General features: G+C 51.1%; 1 protein-coding gene across 1 annotated transcript in view; it reads left to right on the plus strand.

Annotated features, from left to right (window-relative positions):
* The window catches only part of LOC132814245 (uncharacterized), a 42650-nt gene extending 19777 nt beyond the window's left edge, over window positions 1-22873 (plus strand). Inside the window, exons 10-12 of the mRNA XM_060823443.1 lie at window positions 1297-1459; window positions 18325-18406; window positions 21601-22873. Of these exons, the coding sequence (XP_060679426.1) occupies window positions 1297-1459; window positions 18325-18406; window positions 21601-21646 (291 nt within the window). The 3' untranslated portion in view covers window positions 21647-22873. The remainder of the gene's footprint in view (window positions 1-1296; window positions 1460-18324; window positions 18407-21600) is intronic.
* Window positions 22874-23675: the final 802 nt, after the last annotated feature.

Below are 23675 nucleotides of genomic sequence, written 5' to 3' on the forward strand. Positions count from 1 at the left end.
CAGCACTGACCCTATGACAGTGCCCATTCCCTCAGCACTGACCCTCCGACAGTGCTGTACTCCCTCAGCACTGACCCTCCGACAATGCGGCACTCCCTCAGCACTGACCCTCCCAAAGTGCAACACTCCCTCAGCACTGACCCGCAAACAGTGCCCACTCCCTCAGCACTGACCCTCCAAAAGTGCAGCGCTCCCTCAGCACTGACCCTCTGACAGTGCCCACTCCCTCGGCACTGACTCTCCGACAGTGCCCACTCCCTCAGCACTGACCCTCCCACAGTGCCCACTCCCCTCAGCACTGACCCTCTGACAGTGCCCACTCCCTCAGCACTGACCCTCCGACAGTGCTGTACTCCCTCAGCACTGACCCTCCGACAATGCGGCACTCCCTCAGCACTGACCCTCCCAAAGTGCAACACTCCCTCAGCACTGACCCGCAAACAGTGCCCACTCCCTCAGCACTGACCCTCCAAAAGTGCAGCGCTCCCTCAGCACTGACCCTCTGACAGTGCCCACTACCTCGGCACTGACTCTCCGACAGTGCCCACTCCCTCAGCACTGACCCTCCCACAGTGCCCACTTCCCTCAGCACTGACCCTCTGACAGTGCAACACTCCCCCAGCACTGACCCTGCCACAGTGCCCACTCCCTCAGCACTGACCCTCCCACGGTGCCCACTCCTTCAGCACTGACCCTCCGACAGTGCCCACTCCCTCAGCACTTACCCTCTGACAGTGCGGCATACCCTCAGCACTGACCCTCCGACAGTGCCCACTCCCTCAGCACTGACCCTCCGACAGTGCCCACTCCCTCAGCACTGACCCTCCGACAGTGCCCACTCCCTCAGCACTGACCCTCCGACAGTGCCCACGCCCTCAGCACTGAGCCTCAAACATTGCCCACTCCCTCAGCACTGACCCTCGAACAGTGCCCACTCCCTCAGCACTGAACCTCCGACAATGCGGCGCTTCCTCAGCACAGAACCTCCGACAGTGCCCACACCCTAAGCAGGGACCCTCCGACAGTGCGGCTCTCCCTCAGTAGTAACCCTCTGACAGTGCGGCTCTCCCTCAGTAGTAACTCTCTGACAGTGCAGCACTCACAACGCACTGACCGTCCGATACAGTGGCCGCTCCCTCATGACTGGTTCTCTGACAGTTGCGATGAAGTCTGTTCTTTATGAAATGTTCATTCATTATATAAGTTTCCGTCCCCTGGTCTGAGCGTAGTTCAATGAGTAATGTCCCTTGTCATGGTTGGGAGTTGGTGTAATCAGTGTGTTTCTCTGTGCCCAAGGTGGTCTCTGAGAGAATGTTCCCACGTTGCAAACCAAACCATCCGATCAGCAGCAAGCCGAACACAGTTGGCAGAGCCAGGGGCCATCGCCTACCACGCTCACCAGTGACTGATACTCGCCAGACACCAGATACTGTGACCAAACTGCTGAAAGACGCTGAAGGTAGCAACACTGCTCACCCATTATACACAGGGTAACGCTCACCCATTATACACAGGGTAACGCTCACCCCATTATACACAGGGTAACGCTCACCCATTATACACAGGGTAACGCTCACCCATTATACACAGGGTAACGCTCACCCATTATACACAGAGTAACCCTCACCCATTATACACAGGGTAACGCTCACCCATTATACACAGGGTAACCCTCACCCATTACACACAGGGTAACGCTCACCCCATTATACACAGGTTAAAGCTCGCCATTATACACTGGGTACAGCTCACCCATTATACACTGGGTACAGCTCACCCATTATACACAGGGTAACGCTCACCCATTATACACAGGGTAACGCTCACCCATTATACACAGGGTAACCCTCACCCATTATACACAGAGTAACGCTCACCCATTATACACAGGGTAACCCTCACCCATTATACACAGGGTAACCCTCACCCATTATACACAGGTTAACCCTCACCCATTATACACAGAGTAACGCTCACCCATTATACACAGGGTAACCCTCACCCATTATACACAGGGTAACCCTCACCCATTACACACAGGGTAACGCTCACCCATTATACACAGGTTAAAGCTCGCCATTATACACTGGGTACAGCTCACCCATTATACACTGGGTAAAGCTCACCCATTATACACAGGGTAACGCTCACCCATTATACACAGGGTAACCCTCACCCATTATACACAGGGTAACCCTCACCCATTATACACAGGGTAACCCTCACCCATTATACACAGGGTAACCCTCACCCCATTATACACAGGGTAACGCTCACCCCATTATACACAGGTTAAAGCTCGCCATTATACACAGGGTAACCCTCACCCATTATACACTGAGTACAGCTCACCCATTATACACAGGGTAACGCTCAACCCATTATGCACAGGGTAACCCTCACCCATTATGCACAGGGTAACGCTCACCCATTATACACAGGGTAACCCTCACCCATTATACACAAGGTAACCCTCACCCCATTATACACAGGGTAACGCTCACCCATTATACACAGGGTAACGCTCACCCATTATACACAGGGTAACGCTCACCCATTATACACAGGGTAACGCTCACCCATTATACACAGAGTAACCCTCACCCATTATACACAGGGTAACGCTCACCCATTATACACAGAGTAACCCTCACCCATTATACACAAGGTAACCCTCACCCATTATACACAGGGTAACGCTCACCCATTATACACAGAGTAACGCTCACCCCATTATACACAGGGTAACGCTCACCCCATTATACACAGGTTAAAGCTCGCCATTATACACAGGGTAACCCTCACCCATTATACACTGGGTACAGCTCACCCATTATACACAGGGTAACGCTCACCCATTATACACAGGGTAACGCTCACCCATTATACACAGGGTAACGCTCACCCATTATACACAGAGTAACCCTCACCCATTATACACAGGGTAACGCTCACCCATTATACACAGAGTAACCCTCACCCATTATACACAAGGTAACCCTCACCCATTATACACAGGGTAACGCTCACCCATTATACACAGAGTAACGCTCACCCCATTATACACAGGGTAACGCTCACCCATTATACACAGGTTAAAGCTCACCATTATACACAGGGTAACCCTCACCCATTATACACTGGGTACAGCTCACCCATTATACACAGTGTAACCCTCACCCATTATACACAGGGTAACCCTCACCCATTATACACAGGGTAACCCTCACCCATTATACACAGGGTAACCCTCACCCATTATACACAGGGTAACCCTCACCCATTATACACAGGGTAACCCTCACCCCATTATACACAGGGTAACGCTCACCCATTATACACAGGGTAACGCTCACCCATTATACACAGGGTAACCCACACCCCATTATACACAGGGTAACGCTCACCCCATTATACACAGGGTAACGCTCACCCATTATACACAGGGTAACGCTCACCCATTATACACAGGGTAACGCTCACCCATTATACACAGGGTAACGCTCACCCATTATACACAGGGTAACCCACACCCCATTATACACAGGGTAACGCTCACCCCATTATACACAGGGTAACGCTCACCCATTATACACAGGGTAACCCTCACCCATTATACACAGGGTAACCCTCACCCATTATACACAGGGTAACGCTCACCCATTATACACAGAGTAACGCTCACCCATTATACACAGGGTAACCCTCACCCATTTTACACAGGGTAACCCTCACCCATTATACACAGGGTAACGCTCACCCATTATACACAGAGTAACGCTCACCCATTATACACAGGGTAACCCTCACCCATTATACACAGGGTAACCCTCACCCATTATACACAGGGTAACGCTCACCCATTACACACAGGGTAACGCTCACCCCATTATACACAGGTTAAAGCTCGCCATTATACACTGGGTACAGCTCACCCATTATACACTGGGTACAGCTCACCCATTATACACAGGGTAACCCTCACCCATTATACACAGGGTAACGCTCACCCATTATACACAGGGTAACCCTCACCCATTATACACAGGATAACCCTCACCCATTATACACAGGGTAACCCTCACCCATTACACACAGAGTAACGCTCACCCATTATACACAGGGTAACGCTCACCCATTATACACAGGGTAACCCTCACCCATTACACACAGGGTAACGCTCACCCCATTATACACAGGTTAAAGCTCGCCATTATACACTGGGTACAGCTCACCCATTATACACTGGGTACAGCTCACCCATTATACACAGGGTAACGCTCACCCATTATACACAGGGTAACCCTCACCCATTATACACAGGGTAACCCTCACCCATTATACACAGGGTAACCCTCACCCATTATACACAGGGTAACCCTCACCCCATTATACACAGGGTAACGCTCACTCATTATACACAGGTTAAAGCTCGCCATTATACAAAGGGTAACCCTCACCCATTATACACTGAGTACAGCTCACCCATTATACACAGGGTAACGCTCAACCCATTATACACAGGGTAACCCTCACCCATTATACACAGGGTAACGCTCACCCATTATACACAGGGTAACGCTCACCCATTATACACAAGGTAACCCTCACCCCATTATACACAGGGTAACGCTCACCCATTATACACAGGGTAACGCTCACTCATTATACACAGGGTAACGCTCACCCATTATACACAGGGTAACGCTCACCCATTATACACAGGGTAACGCTCACCCATTATACACAGGGGAACGCTCACCCATTATACACAGAGTAACCCTCACCCATTATACACAAGGTAACCCTCACCCATTATACACAGGGTAACGCTCACCCATTATACACAGAGTAACGCTCACCCCATTATACACAGGGTAACGCTCACCCATTATACACAGGTTAAAGCTCGCCATTATACACAGGGTAACCCTCACCCATTATACACTGGGTACAGCTCACCCATTATACACAGGGTAACGCTCACCCATTATACACAGGGTAACCCTCACCCATTATACACAGGGTAACGCTCACCCATTATACACAGGATAACGCTCACCCATTATACACAGGGTAACCCTCACCCATTATACACAGGTTAACCCTCACCCATTATACACAGGGTAACCCTCACCCATTATACACAGGGTATCCCTCACCCATTATACACAGGGTAACCCTCACCCATTATACACAGGGTAACCCTCACCCCATTATACACAGGGTAACGCTCACCCATTATACACAGGGTAACCCACACCCCATTATACACAGGGTAACGCTCACCCCATTATACACAGGGTAACGCTCACCCATTATACACAGGGTAACGCTCACCCATTATACACAGGGTAACGCTCACCCCATTATACACAGGGTAACGCTCACCCATTATACACAGGGTAACGCTCACCCATTATACACAGAGTAACGCTCACCCATTATACACAGGGTAACCCTCACGCATTATACACAGGGTAACGCTCACCCATTATACACAGGGTAACGCTCACCCATTATACACAGAGTAACGCTCACCCATTATACACAGGGTAACGCTCACCCATTACACACAGGGTAACGCTCACCCCATTATACACAGGTTAAAGCTCGCCATTATACACTGGGTACAGCTCACCCATTATACACTGGGTACAGCTCACCCATTATACACTGGGTACAGCTCACCCATTATACACAGGGTAACCCTCACCCATTATACACAGGGTAACCCTCACCCATTACACACAGGGTAACGCTCACCCATTATACACAGGTTAAAGCTCGCCATTATACACAGGGTACAGCTCACCCATTATACACTGGGTACAGCTCACCCATTATACACTGGGTACAGCTCACCCATTATACACAGGGTAACCCTCACCCATTATACACAGGGTAACCTCACCCATTATACACAGGGTAACCCTCACCCATTATACACAGGGTAACCCTCACCCATTATACACAGGGTAACCCTCACCCATTATACACAGGGTAACGCTCACCCCATTATACACAGGTTAAAGCTCGCCATTATACACAGGGTACAGCTCACCCATTATACACTGGGTACAGCTCACCCATTATACACAGGGTAACCCTCACCCATTATACACAGGGTAACCCTCACCCATTATACACAGGGTAACCCTCACCCATTATACACAGGTTAACCCTCACCCATTATACACAGGTTAACCCTCACCCATTATACACAGGGTAACGCTCACCCATTATACACAGGGTAACCCTCACCCATTATACACAGGGTAACCCTCACCCATTACACACAGGGTAACGCTCACCCCATTATACACAGGTTAAAGCTCGCCATTATACACTGGGTACAGCTCACCCATTATACACTGGGTAACGCTCACCCATTATACACAGGGTAACCCTCACCCATTATACACAGGGTAACCCTCACCCATTATACACAGGGTAACGCTCACCCATTATACACAGGGTAACGCTCACCCATTATACACAGAGTAACGCTCACCCATTATACACAGGGTAACCCTCACCCATTATACACAGGGTAACCCTCACCCATTATACACAGGGTAACGCTCACCCATTACACACAGGGTAACGCTCACCCATTATACACAGGTTAAAGCTCGCCATTATACACTGGGTACAGCTCACCCATTATACACTGGGTACAGCTCACCCATTATACACAGGGTAACCCTCACCCATTATACACAGGGTAACCCTCACCCATTATACACAGGGTAACCCTCACCCATTACACACAGGGTAACGCTCACCCCATTATACACAGGTTAAAGCTCGCCATTATACACTGGGTACAGCTCACCCATTATACACTGGGTACAGCTCACCCATTATACACTGGGTACAGCTCACCCATTATACACAGGGTAACCCTCACCCATTATACACAGAGTAACGCTCACCCATTATACACAGGGTAACCCTCACCCATTATACACAGGGTAACCCTCACCCATTATACACAGGGTAACCCTCACCCATTACACACAGGGTAACGCTCACCCCATTATACACAGGTTAAAGCTCGCCATTATACACTGGGTACAGCTCACCCATTATACACTGGGTACAGCTCACCCATTATACACTGGGTACAGCTCACCCATTATACACAGGGTAACCCTCACCCATTATACACAGGTTAACCCTCACCCATTATACACAGGTTAACCCTCACCCATTATACACAGGTTAACCCTCACCCATTATACACAGGGTAACGCTCACCCATTATACACAGGGTAACCCTCACCCATTACACACAGGGTAACGCTCACCCCATTATACACAGGTTAAAGCTCGCCATTATACACTGGGTACAGCTCACCCATTATACACTGGGTACAGCTCACCCATTATACACAGGGTAACGCTCACCCATTATACACAGGGTAACCCTCACCCATTATACACAGGGTAACCCTCACCCATTATACACAGGGTAACCCTCACCCATTACACACAGGGTAACGCTCACCCCATTATACACAGGTTAAAGCTCGCCATTATACACTGGGTACAGCTCACCCATTATACACTGGGTACAGCTCACCCATTATACACAGGGTAACCCTCACCCATTATACACAGGGTAACCCTCACCCATTATACACAGGGTAACCCTCACCCATTACACACAGGGTAACGCTCACCCCATTATACACAGGTTAAAGCTCGCCATTATACACTGGGTACAGCTCACCCATTATACACTGGGTACAGCTCACCCATTATACACTGGGTACAGCTCACCCATTATACACAGGGTAACCCTCACCCATTATACACAGAGTAACGCTCACCCATTATACACAGGGTAACCCTCACCCATTATACACAGGGTAACCCTCACCCATTACACACAGGGTAACGCTCACCCCATTATACACAGGTTAAAGCTCGCCATTATACACTGGGTACAGCTCACCCATTATACACTGGGTACAGCTCACCCATTATACACTGGGTACAGCTCACCCATTATACACAGGTTAACCCTCACCCATTATACACAGGTTAACCCTCACCCATTATACACAGGGTAACGCTCACCCATTATACACAGGGTAACCCTCACCCATTACACACAGGGTAACGCTCACCCCATTATACACAGGTTAAAGCTCGCCATTATACACTGGGTACAGCTCACCCATTATACACTGGGTACAGCTCACCCATTATACACAGGGTAACCCTCACCCATTATACACAGGGTAACCCTCACCCATTACACACAGGGTAACGCTCACCCCATTATACACAGGTTAAAGCTCGCCATTATACACTGGGTACAGCTCACCCATTATACACTGGGTACAGCTCACCCATTATACACTGGGTACAGCTCACCCATTATACACAGGGTAACCCTCACCCATTATACACAGAGTAACGCTCACCCATTATACACAGGGTAACCCTCACCCATTATACACAGGGTAACCCTCACCCATTATACACAGGGTAACCCTCACCCATTACACACAGGGTAACGCTCACCCCATTATACACAGGTTAAAGCTCGCCATTATACACTGGGTACAGCTCACCCATTATACACTGGGTACAGCTCACCCATTATACACTGGGTACAGCTCACCCATTATACACTGGGTACAGCTCACCCATTATACACAGGGTAACCCTCACCCATTATACACAGGTTAACCCTCACCCATTATACACAGGTTAACCCTCACCCATTATACACAGGGTAACGCTCACCCATTATACACAGGGTAACCCTCACCCATTACACACAGGGTAACGCTCACCCCATTATACACAGGTTAAAGCTCGCCATTATACACTGGGTACAGCTCACCCATTATACACTGGGTACAGCTCACCCATTATACACAGGGTAACGCTCACCCATTATACACAGGGTAACCCTCACCCATTATACACAGGGTAACCCTCACCCATTATACACAGGGTAACCCTCACCCATTACACACAGGGTAACGCTCACCCCATTATACACAGGTTAAAGCTCGCCATTATACACTGGGTACAGCTCACCCATTATACACTGGGTACAGCTCACCCATTATACACAGGGTAACCCTCACCCATTATACACAGGGTAACCCTCACCCATTATACACAGAGTAACGCTCACCCATTATACACAGGGTAACCCTCACCCATTATACACAGGGTAACCCTCACCCATTATACACAGGTTAACCCTCACCCATTATACACAGGTTAACGCTCACCCATTATACACAGGGTAACGCTCACCCATTATACACAGGGTAACCCTCACCCATTATACACAGGGTAACCCTCACCCATTACACACAGGGTAACGCTCACCCCATTATACACAGGTTAAAGCTCGCCATTATACACTGGGTACAGCTCACCCATTATACACTGGGTACAGCTCACCCATTATACACAGGGTAACGCTCACCCATTATACACAGGGTAACCCTCACCCATTATACACAGGGTAACCCTCACCCATTATACACAGGGTAACCCTCACCCCATTATACACAGGGTAACGCTCACCCCATTATACACAGGGTAACGCTCACCCCATTATACACAGGGTACAGCTCACCCATTATACACAGGGTAACGCTCACCCATTATACACAGGGTAACGCTCACCCATTATACACAGGGTAACGCTCACCCCATTATACACAGGGTAACGCTCACCCCATTATGCACAGGGTAACGCTCACCCATTATACACAGGGTAACCCTCACCCATTATACACAAGGTAACCCTCACCCCATTATACACAGGGTAACGCTCACCCATTATACACAGGGTAACGCTCACTCATTATACACAGGGTAACGCTCAGCCATTATACACAGGGTAACGCTCACCCATTATACACAGGGTAACGCTCACCCATTATACACAGAGTAACCCTCACCCATTATACACAGGGTTACGCTCACCCATTATACACAGAGTAACCCTCACCCATTATACACAGGGTAACCCTCACCCATTATACACAGGGTAACGCTCACCCATTATACACAGAGTAACGCTCACCCCATTATACACAGGGTAACGCTCACCCCATTATACACAGGTTAAAGCTCGCCATTATACACAGGGTAACCCTCACCCATTATACACTGGGTACAGCTCACCCATTATACACAGTGTAACGCTCACCCATTATACACAGGGTAACCCTCACCCATTATACACAGGGTAACGCTCACCCATTATACACAGGGTAACCCTCACCCATTATACACAGGTTAACCCTCACCCATTATACACAGGTTAACCCTCACCCATTATACACAGGGTAACCCTCACCCATTATACACAGGGTAACGCTCACCCATTATACACAGGGTAACGCTCACCCATTATACACAGGTTAACCCTCACCCATTATACACAGGTTAACCCTCACCCATTATACACAGGGTAACCCTCACCCCATTATACACAGGGTAACGCTCACCCCATTATACACAGGTTAAGGCTCGCCATTATACACAGGGTAACCCTCACCCATTATACACAGGGTAACCCTCACCCATTATACACAGGGTAACGCTCACCCATTATACACAGGGTAACCCACACCCCATTATACACAGGGTAACGCTCACCCCATTATGCACAGGGTAACCCTCACCCATTATGCACAGGGTAACGCTCACCCATTATACACAGGGTAACCCTCACCCATTATACACAAGGTAACCCTCACCCCATTATACACAGGGTAACGCTCACCCATTATACACAGGGTAACGCTCACCCCATTATACACAGGGTAACGCTCACTCATTATACACAGGGTAACCCTCACCCATTATACGCAGGGTAACGCTCACCCATTATACACAGGGTAACCCTCCCCCATTATACACAGGGTAACCCTCACCCATTACACACAGGGTAACGCTCACCCCATTATACACAGGTTAAAGCTCGCCATTATACACAGGGTAACCCTCACCCATTATACACAGGGTAACCCTCACCCATTATACACAGGGTAACGCTCACCCCATTATACACAGGTTAAAGCTCGCCATTATACAGAGGGTAACCCTCACCCATTATGCACAGGGTAACCCTCACCCATTATACACAGGGTAACCCTCACCCATTATACACAAGGTAACCCTCACCCCATTATACGCAGGGTAACGCTCGCCACATTATACGCAGGGTAACGCTCACCCCATTATACGCAGGGTAACGTTCACCCATTATACACAGGGTAACGCTCACCCCATTATACACAGGGTACACCTCACCCATTATACACAGGGTAACCCTCACCCATTACACACAGGGTAACGCTCACCCCATTATACACAGGTTAAAGCTCACCATTATACAGAGGGTAACCCTCACCCATTATGCACAGGGTAACCCTCACCCATTATACACAGGGTAACCCTCACCCATTATACACAGGGTAACCCTCACCCCATTATACGCAGGGTAACGCTCGCCCCATTATACGCAGGGTAACGCTCACCCCATTATACGCAGGGTAACGCTCACCCCATTATACGCAGGGTAACGCTCACCCCATTATACACAGGGTAACGTTCACCCATTATACACAGGGTAACGCTCACCCATTATACACAGGGTAACGCTCACCCATTATACACAGGGTAACGCTCACACCATTATACACAGGGTACAGCTCACCCATTATACACAGGGTAACCCTCACCCATTACACACAGGGTAACGCTCACCCCATTATACACAGGTTAAAGCTCTCCATTATACACAGGGTAACCCTCACCCATTATGCACAGGGTAACCCTCACCCCATTATACGCAGGGTAACCCTCACCCATTATACACAGGGTAACCCTCACCCATTACACACAGGGTAACGCTCACCCCATTATACACAGGTTAAAGCTCACCATTATACACAGGGTAACCCTCACCCATTATGCACAGGGTAACCCTCACCCCATTATACACAGGGTAACGCTCACCCCTTATACACAGGGTAACGCTCACCCCATTATACACAGGGTAACGCTCACTCATTATACACAGGGTAACCCTCACCCATTATACACAGGGTAACCCTCACCCATTATACACAGGGTAACCCTCACCCCATTATACACAGGGTAACCCTCACCCATTACACACAGGGTAACCCTCACCCCATTATACACAGGTTAAAGCTCACCATTATACACAGGGTAACCCTCACCCATTATGCACAGGGTAACCCTCACCCCATTATACACAGGGTAACGCTCACCCATTATACACAGGGTAACGCTCACCCCATTATACACAGGGTAACGCTCACTCATTATACACAGGGTAACGCTCAGCCATTATACACAGGGTAACGCTCAGCCATTATACACAGGGTAACCCTCACCCATTATACACAGGGTAACCCTCACCCATTATACACTGGGTACAGCTCACCCATTATACACAGGGTAACGTTCACCCCATTATACACAGGGTAACGCTCACCCATTATACACAAGGTAACCCTCACCCATTATACACAGAATAACCCTCACCCATTATACACAGAGTAACCCTCACCCATTATACACAGAGTAACCCTCCCCCATTATACACAGGGTAACCCTCCCCCATTATACACAGGGTAACCCTCACCCATTATACACAGGGTAACCCTCACCCATTATACACAGGGTAACCCTCACCCATTACACACAGGGTAACGCTCACCCCATTATACACAGGTTAAAGCTCGCCATTATACACAGGGTAACCCTCACCCATTATACACTGAGTACAGCTCACCCATTATACACAGGGTAACCCTCACCCATTATCCACAGGGTAACGCTCACCCATTATCCACAGGGTAACGCTCACCCATTATCCACAGGGTAACGCTCACCCATTATCCACAGGGTAACGCTCACCCATTAAACACAGAGTAACGCTCACCCATTATACACAGGGTAACGCTCACCCATTATACACAGAGTAACCCTCACCCATTATACACAAGGTAACCCTCACCCATTATACACAGAGTAACCCTCACCCATTATACACAGGGTAACCCTCACCCATTACACACAGGGTAACGCTCACCCCATTATACACAGGTTAAAGCTCGCCATTATACACAGGGTAACCCTCACCCATTATACACTGAGTACAGCTCACCCATTATACACAGGGTAACGCTCACCCCATTATGCACAGGGTAACCCTCACCCATTATGCACAGGGTAACCCTCACCCCATTATACGCAGGGTAACCCTCACCCATTATACACAGGGTAACCCTCACCCATTACACACAGGGTAACGCTCACCCCATTATACACAGGTTAAAGCTCGCCATTATACACAGGGTAACCCTCACCCATTATGCACAGGGTAACCCTCACCCATTATACACAGGGTAACCCTCATCCATTATACACAAGGTAACCCTCACCCCATTATACGCAGGGTAACGCTCACCCCATTATACGCAGGGTAACGCTCACCCCATTATACACAGGGTAACGTTCACCCATTATACACAGGGTAACGTTCACCCATTATACACAGGGTAACGCTCACACCATTATACACAGGGTACAGCTCACCCATTATACACAGGGTAACGCTCACCCCATTATACACAGGTTAAAGCTCTCCATTATACACAGGGTAACCCTCACCCATTATGCACAGGGTAACCCTCACCCCATTATGCACAGGGTAACCCTCACCCATTATACACAGGGTAACGCTCACCCCATTATACACAGGGTAACGCTCACTCATTATACACAGGGTAACGCTCAGCCATTATACACAGGGTAACGCTCAGCCATTATACACAGGGTAACCCTCACCCATTATACACAGGGTAACCCTCACCCATTATACACTGGGTACAGCTCACCCATTATACACAGGGTAACGTTCACCCCATTATACACAGGGTAACGCTCACCCATTATACACAAGGTAACCCTCACCCATTATACACAGAATAACCCTCACCCATTATACACAGAGTAACCCTCACCCATTATACACAGAGTAACCCTCCCCCATTATACACAGGGTAACCCTCCCCCATTATACACAGGGTAACCCTCCCCCATTATACACAGGGTAACCCTCCCCCATTATACACAGGGTAACCCTCACCCCATTATACGCAGGGTAACCCTCACCCATTATACACAGGGTAACCCTCACCCATTACACACAGGGTAACGCTCACCCCATTACACACAGGTTAAAGCTCACCATTATACACAGGGTAACCCTCACCCATTACGCACAGGGTAACCCTCACCCCATTATACACAGGGTAACGCTCACCCATTATACACAGGGTAACGCTCACCCCATTATACACAGGGTAACGCTCACTCATTATACACAGGGTAACCCTCACCCATTATACACAGGGTAACCCTCACCAATTATACACAGGGTAACCCTCACCCCATTATACACAGGGTAACCCTCACCCATTATACACAGGGTAACCCTCACCCCATTATACACAGGTTAAAGCTCACCATTATACACAGGGTAACCCTCACCCATTATGCACAGGGTAACCCTCACCCCATTATACACAGGGTAACGCTCACCCATTATACACAGGGTAACGCTCACCCCATTATACACAGGGTAACGCTCACTCATTATACACAGGGTAGCGCTCACCCATTATTCACAGAGTAACCCTCACCCATTATACACAAGGTAACCCTCACCCATTATACACAGAGTAACCCTCACCCATTATACACAGGGTAACGCTCACCCATTATACACAGGGTAACGCTCACCCATTATACACAGGGTAACGCTCACCCATTATACACAGGGTAACCCTCCCCCATTATACACAGAGTAACCCTCCCCCATTATACACAGGGTAACCCTCCCCCATTATACACAGGGTAACCCTCACCCATTACACACAGGGTAACGCTCACCCCATTATACACAGGTTAAAGCTCGCCATTATACACAGGGTAACCCTCACCCATTATACACTGAGTACAGCTCACCCATTATACACAGGGTAACGCTCACCCCATTATGCACAGGGTAACCCTCACCCATTATGCACAGGGTAACCCTCACCCATTATACACAGGGTAACCCTCACCCATTATACACAGGGTAACCCTCACCCCATTATACGCAGGGTAACGCTCACCCCATTATGCACAGGGTAACCCTCACCCATTATGCACAGGGTAACGCTCACCCGTTATACACAGGGTAACCCTCACCCATTATACACAGGGTAACGCTCACCCATTATACACAGGGTAACCCTCACCCATTATACACAGGGTAACGCTCACCCATTATCCACAGGGTAACGCTCACCCCATTATACACAGGGTACAGCTCACCCATTATACACAGGGTAACCCTCACCCCATTATACACAGGGTAACCCTCACCCATTACACACAGGGTAACCCTCACCCATTACACACAGGGTAACGCTCACCCCATTATACACAGGGTAACGCTCACCCCATTATACACAGGTTAAAGCTCACCATTATACACAGGGTAACCCTCACCTATTATACACTGGGTAACCCTCACCCATTATACACTGGGTAACCCTCACCCATTATACACAGGGTAACGCTCACCCCATTATACACAAGGTAACGCTCACCCATTATGTACAGGGTAAGCCTCACCCCATTATACACAGGGTAACCCTCACCCATTATGCACAGGGTAACCCTCACCCCATTATACACAGGGTAACGCTCACCCATTATACACAGGGTAACGCTCACCCATTATACACAGGGTAACGCTCACCCATTATGCACAGGGTAACCCTCACTCATTATACACAAGGTAACGCTCACCCATTATACACAGGGTAACCCTCACCCATTATACACAGGGTAACGCTCACCCCATTATACACAGGGTAACGCTCACCCCATTATACACAGGGTAACGCTCACCCATTATGCACAGGGTAACCCTCACCCATTATGCACAGGGTAACCCTCACCCATTATACACAGGGTAACGCTCACCCATTATGCACAGGGTAACGCTCACCCATTATGCACAGGGTAACCCTCACCCATTATGCACAGGGTAACCCTCACCCATTATACACAGGGTAACCCTCACCCATTATGCACAGGGTAACCCTCACCCATTATACACCGGGTAACCCTCACCCATTATACACTGGGTAACCCTCACCCATTATACACTGGGTAACGCTCACCCATTATACACAGGGTAAAGCTCACTTCTTGTTTGTGAATACGGAATCTAATAAAAATTGATGAGCTATTCCAGGCTGCGCCCTGTCACAAAATCACATGGTAATGGGTAATGGAAATTTGAGTCATAACAGCGGGGTGTGCTGAAATGAAATGAGGGTCTGGGCTGATGATCCACTCCAAGTCCTTCAGTCGCCATTGGCCAGCGGGCACCTCATGCTCTTTCACCGAATGCACTGAGTCTTTGACGGAACTGCAAAAGAGGAGCGGTCAGCTGGGTACAGTTGCCCCCTCCAGGCCTGTTCCCTGTGTCTGTGCCTAGGTCTACACCCTCAACTCTTTTAAACTGAAAATTAAGGCACCCCAACCCAGCCCCATCAGACAGTCCCAGGACAGAGACTGCACACATCCCAGCATGGCAGTCTGGCAGCGAGTGGGGATAAAGAGGTCTTTTCCAGGTGCCTAGTGGGGTTTTAACAATCTGGGACAAAGGGACTGAGGGCAGTGTTCTTCATTGTCCATGTTCCACAAATGTTGGTGGCGGGACAGGTAAGTGTTGAGGGAGAGGGGGAGGCTGCGGAAGGACTTGCAGAGCTGGGAGAGTGAACAAAGGGCTGGCAGATGGGGCAAGTGTGAGGTTTGGTCAGAAGAATGAAGTATGTAGACTGTTCTCTAAAGAGAAAGGGCTTTGGAAGTCTGAAGTATAAAGGAATTTGGGAGTCCTAATTCGGAATTAACAGGTTCAGTTCATGGTTAGAAAGGCAAGTGCAATGTTGACAATCATCCCAAGAGGGCTAGAATACAGGAGCAGGGATTTAGTTCTGAGGCTGTATTAGGATTGATTTGGAATTCATAAGGACTGCATAGAACATACTGCGTCCCAGCACTGTGCAGGTCCTGCAGCCCTCAATGTCGTGCCGCCCTGTGAAACCAATCTGAAGCCCATCTCACCCCCACCATTCCATTCTCCTCCATAGGTCTCTCCAATGGCCATCCAAATACCCGTAATTTTGGCACAAGTCCTCCTGTTGAGGGCAGGGCGTGCCCAGGGATGAACGGTGGTTGAGGTTTGCGTGGAGTTCAGAGGAAGGTGAAACTTAAAGGCTTGGATGGACAGGACATGGAGAAGATGTTGCCACTAGTAGGAGAGATTAGGACCCGCGGGCACAGCCTGACCAGCCTTTTGAACGGAGAGGAGGAGGAATCCCATCAGCCAGAGGGTGGGGAATCTGTGGAACTCATTGCCACAGGAGGCTGTGGAAACTAAGGCATCGAGTGTATTTAAGACCAAGAAAAATACTTGCCTGTTTGATAAGGTGACCAAGGGTTATGGGGAGAAGGCAGGAGAATGGGTTGGTAAAACACATCAGCCACAACTGAATGGCAGAGCAACGTCGATGGGCCGAATGGCCTTGTGCAGGTCCAAAATCTTACTGTTGAATAGTTCAGCAGAGGATTAGACACTGTATCTCTGTATATACGTCCGTGTTGTCCCTGTCCCTGGGAGTGTTTGATGGGGGGACAGTGTAGAGGGAGCTTTACTCTGTATCTAACCCTGTGCTGTCCCTGTCCCTGAGAGTGTTTGATGAGGGGACAGTGTAGAGGGAGCTTTACTCTGTATGCAACCCTGTGCTGTCCCTGTTCCTGGGAATGTTTGATGGGGGGACAGTGTAGAGGGAGCTTTACTCTGTATCTAACCCCGTGCTGTCCCTGTCCCTGGGAGTGTTTGATGGGGAGGACAGTGTAGAGGGAGCTTTACTCTGTATCTAACCCTGTGCTGTCCCTGTCCCTGAGAGTGTTTGATGAGGGGACAGTGTAGAGGGAGCTTTACTCTGTATCTAACCCCGTGCTGTCCCTGTCCCTGGGAGTGTTTGATGGGGGGGACAGTGTAGAGGGAGCTTTACTCTGTCTCTAACCTGTTCTCCAGTTGAGGTGAAGGCCTGTGATTGCCCTTGTGTATATATTCTCCAGTTGAGGTCCAGCAGCAATCGGGAGCAGTGTTGATGGTGGGGTGTGGGCAGGAAGCCTCCATCGCTCAGTCTCCGTTTCCTTCTGCAGAATCTGATGGGCTGGAGTTTGAAGAAGACGTGTTGCTGCGAGTGCTGCGACAGCAGAGGGACTGGGTCCACCAGCAGCTCAGGTGGGGGTTTGCAAATTGCCTCAAATTTCCCCGATGGTTTGCTCTGTGCTATCGATCACTATGTTCACTCGGTGAAGGAGCTGCTCTCTGGGGTGTCCCGCCTGGCTGAGGGAGTCCAGGCACTCAGGGAGCCTTCCCATATTCCCCGCAGCTCCTGTCCCTGGGCAGTTTCCTGTTGTAACTTGTGTCAGATTGAACAGGAGCCCCTTGCTGCTTGAATCAAGGGTCTCTGGCAGCATCCTGGGGACAGCACTGTCTATTAGCAGAGGCATACTCAGATGGCATAAGCCAGTACGTTGGGGATTGTGCTGAGGGAGTGGGCACTGTCGGAGGGTCAGTGCTGAGGGAGTGGGCCCTGTCGGAGGGTCAGTGCTGCGGTAGTGGGCACTGTCGGAGGGTCAGTGCTGAGGAAGCGCCGCACTGTCGGAGGGTCAGTGCTGAGGGAGTGGGCACTGTCGGAGGGTCAGTGCTGAGGGAGTGGGCACTGTCGGAGGGTCAGTGCTGAGGGAGTGGGCACTGTCGGATGGTCAGTGCTGAGGGAGGGCAGCACTGTCGGATGGTCAGTGCTGAGGGAGTGGGCACTCTCGGAGGGTCAGTGCTGAGGGAGCGCCGCACTGTCGGAGGGTCAGTGCTGAGGGTGTGCCGCACTGTCAGAGCGTCAGTGCTGAGGGAGTGGGCACTGTGAGAGGGTCAGTACTGAGGGAGTGGGCACTGTCGGAGGGTCAGTGCTGCGGTAGTGGGCCCTGTCGGAGGGTCAGTGCTGCGGTAGTGGGCCCTGTCGGAGGGTCAGTGCTGAGGGAGTGGGCCCTGTCGGAGGGTCAGTGCTGAGGAAGCGCCGCACTGTCGGAGGGTCAGTGCTGAGGGAGTGGGCACTGTCGGAGGGTCAGTGCTGAGGGAGTGGGCACTGTCGGAGGGTCAGTGCTGAGGGAGTGGGCACTGTCGGAGGGTCAGTGCTGAGGGAGTGGGCACTGTCGGAGGGTCAGTGCTGAGGGAGTGGGCACTGTCGGATGGTCAGTGCTGAGGGAGGGCAGCACTGTCGGATGGTCAGTGCTGAGGGAGTGGGCACTCTCGGAGGGTCAGTGCTGAGGGAGCGCCGCACTGTCAGAGCGTCAGTGCTGAGGGAATGCTGCACTGTCGGAGGGTCAGTGCTGAGGAGCGCCGCACTGTCAGAGCGTCAGTGCTGAGGGAGTGGGCACTGTGAGAGGGTCAGTACTGAGGGAGTGGGCACTGTCGGAGGGTCAGTGCTGAGGGAGTGGGCCCTGTCGGAGGGTCAGTGCTGCGGTAGTGGGCACTGTCGGAGGGTCAGTGCTGAGGGAGTGGGCCCTGTCGGAGGGTCAGTGCTGAGGAAGCGCCGCACTGTCGGAGGGTCAGTGCTGAGGGAGTGGGCACTGTCGGAGGGTCAGTGCTGAGGGAGCGCCGCACTGTCAGAGCGTCAGTGCTGAGGGAGTGGGCACTGTCGGAGGGTCAGTGCTGAGGGAGCGCCGCACTGTCAGAGCGTCAGTGCTGAGGGAGTGGGCACTGTGAGAGGGTCAGTGCTGAGGGAGGGCGCACTGTCGGATGGTCAGTGCTGAGGGAGTGGGCACTGTCGAAGGGTCAGTGCTGAGGGAGTGGGCACTGTCGGATGGTCAGTGCTGAGGGAGGGCAGCACTATCGGATGGTCAGTGCTGAGGGAGTGGGCACTCTCGGAGGGTCAGTGCTGAGGGAGCGCCGCACTGTCGGAGGTTCAGTGCTGAGGGTGTGCCGCACTGTCAGAGCGTCAGTGCTGAGGGAGTGGGCACTGTGAGAGGGTCAGTGCTGAGGGAGTGCTGCACTGTTGGAGGGTCAGAGCTGAGGGAGCGGGCACTGTCAGAGGGTCAGTGCTGAAGGGGTGGGCACTGTCGGAGGGTTAGTGCTGAGGGAGCGGGCACTGTCAGAGGGTCAGTGCTGAGGGAGTGGGCACTGTCGGAGGGTCAGTGCTGAGGGAGTAGGCACTGTCGGAGGGCCAATGCTGAGGGAGTGGGCACTGTCGGAGGGTCAGTGCTGAGGGAGTAGGCACTGTCGGAGGGTCAGTGCTGAGGGAGTGGGCACTGTCGGAGGGTCTGTGCTGAGGGAGTAGGCACTGTCGGAGGGTCAGTGCTGAGGTTGTGGGCACTGTCAGAGGGTCAGTGCTGAGGGAGTGGGCACTGTCGGAGGGTCAGTGCTGAGGGAGTGGGCACTGTCGGAGGGTCAGTGCTGAGGGAGTGGGCACTGTCGGAGGGTGTGCCTCACTGTGGGAGGGTCAGTGCTGAGGGAGTGGGCACTGTCGGAGGGTCAGAGCTGAGGGAGTGGGCACTGTCAGAGGGTCAGTGCTGAGGGAGTGGGAACTGTTGGAGGGTCAGTGCTGAGGGAGTGCCGCACTGTCGGTGGGTCAGTGCTGAGGGAGTGCTGCACTGTCGGAGGGTCAGTGCTGAGGGAGTGGGCACTGTCGGAGGGTCAGTGCTGAGGGAGTGCTGCGCTGTCGGAGGGTCAGTGCTGATGGAGTGCTGCACTGTCGGAGGGTCAGTGCTGTGGGAATGGACACTGTTGGAGGGTCAGTGCTGAGGGAGTGCTGCGCTGTCGGAGGGTCAGTGCTGAGGGAGTGCTGCACTGTCGGAGGGTCAGTGCTGAGGAAGCGCCGCATTTTCGGAGGGTCACTGCTGAGGGAGTGAGCACTGTGGGAGGGTCACTGCTGAGGGAGTGGGCACTGTGGGAGGGTCAGTGCTGAGGGAGTGGGCACTGTGGGAGGGTCAGTGCTGAGGGATTGGGCACTGTGGGAGGGTCAGTGCTGAGGGAGTGGGCCCTGTTGGAGGGTCAGTGCTGAGGGAGGGGGCACTGTTGGAGGGTCAGTGCTGAGGGAGGGGGCACTGTCGGAGATGCTGTCTTTTCCCTTAGACATTTAACTGAGCCAGTCCATCCCCTCGAGTTGGTGACAGAACAATTTGGCCGGACCCTTTTGTGGAAAGAGGACAATGGGAATTCTCCCCGGGACTGATATTTATTGCTCAACTAATATAACCTTTAAAACCAGATGATGCTTGTTGTTCTCACCGTGTGTTTACGGGTGCTTCCTGTTCACATGTTTCTTACTTTGCAAAGGTGGTCCCTGTCTTCAGTACTGTGTTTCTATCCCTGCGGCGTGACCCAGTGTTGTGAGCCTGTCTGTATGAGGACTAGCCTTGGTGCTGTTTTTGTTGTAGGGAAGCTGACCGGAGATTGACCATCCTGAGTGGCCTCTCACACTGAAGTCTGGCGGCCTGGGGGAACCTCGTTACACATCCATGGCCTTTCTCTGCTCCCACCATTCTCACCACTACCTCCTGCTCAGTCTGATGGGTCACGGGTCCCCTCTACTCTCAAAACCTGACTTGGCAACTTGAGACCTCAGTGATGTGCACCTCCCACCCATGATGTGTGTGTGTGTGTGTCTCTGTCTGTGTCTGTGTGTGTCTCTGTCTGTGTGTGTTTGTGTCTGTGTCTGTGTGTGTGCGCGCACACGATATCCTATTGAGAACTTTTTAATTGGTTCGTTGCAATCCAGCAGTGATTTAACCGGGTAGCAGTGGGTATGAGGTATGTGATTTCCCCCTCACGCAGTGACAGTACGGGGGTCTGTGATTCCCCCTCACACGGTGACAGTACGGGGTCTGTGATTCCCCCTCACACGGTGACAGTACGGGGGTCTGTGATTCCCCCTCACACGGTGACAGTACGGGGGTCTGTGATTCCCCCTCACACGGTGACAGTACGGGGGTCTGTGATTCCCCCTCACACGGTGACAGTACGGGGGTCTGTGATTCCCCCTCACACGGTGACAGTACGGGGGTCTGTGATTCCCCCTCACACAGTGACAGTACGGGGGTCTGTGATTCCCCCTCACACAGTGTCAGTACGGGGGTCTGTGATTCCCCCTCACACAGTGTCAGTACGGGGGTCTGTGATTCCCCCTCACACAGTGACAGTACGGGGGTCTGTGCTCCCCTCACACAGTGACAGTACGGGGTCTGTGATTCCCCCTCACACAGTGACAGTACGGGGGTCTGTGATTCCCCTCACACAGTGACAGTACGGGGGTCTGTGTCTGTGACTCCCCCACATGGTGATGGGACGGGAGTCTTTGTCTGTGATCCCGCATCCCCCCTGCCCCCCCCACCGTAACAGTAGCATGTTGCTTAATCCAAGTTGTTTGAAGTGAAGTGAACCTGATGCCGGAGTATGATGACATTGGAAGCCTGTCTTTAGACTGTCCCATAAGTTGTGTGAGGTCTGTTCCCTCCCTCCCTTCACCCCATCTGCAGCTCCCTGCCTGGCCCTGTTTGCCACTCACTCTCGCTGCGTTGTGCCTGACCATGTGAGCATCGGCTTATTCCTGACTTATGCGGCTGCTGCTTTATGACCAGCCGCCTACAGAGAGTTTTAATGATTACTTGGAATCGATGGATTTTCTGGTGTAATAAATTTTGTACAAACGCGGTCAGTTGTGTTCATTAATCAATCGATATGTAATCAATCCCCACGCACACGCGCACACACACACACACACACACACGCACGCACATTAACACACACGCACGCACGCACATTAACACACACGCACGCACGCACATTAACACACACACACACACATTAACACAGACACACACACAAACACACACACACACACACACACACATTAACACAGACACACACACACATTAACACAGACACACACAGACACATTAACACAGACACACACACATTAACACATTAACACACACACACATTAACACAGACACACACACTAACACAGACACACATTAACACAGACACACACTAACACAGACACACACACATTAACACAGACACACACACACACACACACAGACAGACACACACACACACACACACAGACAGACACACACACACACACACACACACCCCACACACACACATTAACACAGACACACGTGCGCATGCAAATGAAATCAAAACCTGAAAGTGGGCAGCTCTGACCGCATCAGGAAAGACAGGATCTAATCCAGCAGAGCCCGCACCGGCTCCACGGACAGGAAACTGCACAAAGTGAATTTATTCGAGTTCTTCAAGGAGGTCTTGACCAGCGAGGATAGAGGCCTCCAGGCGGCTGTGGTGTTTCTGGACGTGCAAAAGATATTCATCAAGGTACCCTCGCAACAGGTGCAGTAAGAAGCTCTGAGCCTCTGGCCTAGGAGGTAGTGTGTTGGCGTGGGCTGGAAACATGAGGCAGGGGGTGGGGGTTTCTTTTACAAATGGGGAC

This window comes from Hemiscyllium ocellatum, unplaced genomic scaffold (genome assembly GCF_020745735.1).
Source record: "Hemiscyllium ocellatum isolate sHemOce1 unplaced genomic scaffold, sHemOce1.pat.X.cur. scaffold_764_pat_ctg1, whole genome shotgun sequence".
Lineage (NCBI taxonomy): Eukaryota > Metazoa > Chordata > Chondrichthyes > Orectolobiformes > Hemiscylliidae > Hemiscyllium > Hemiscyllium ocellatum.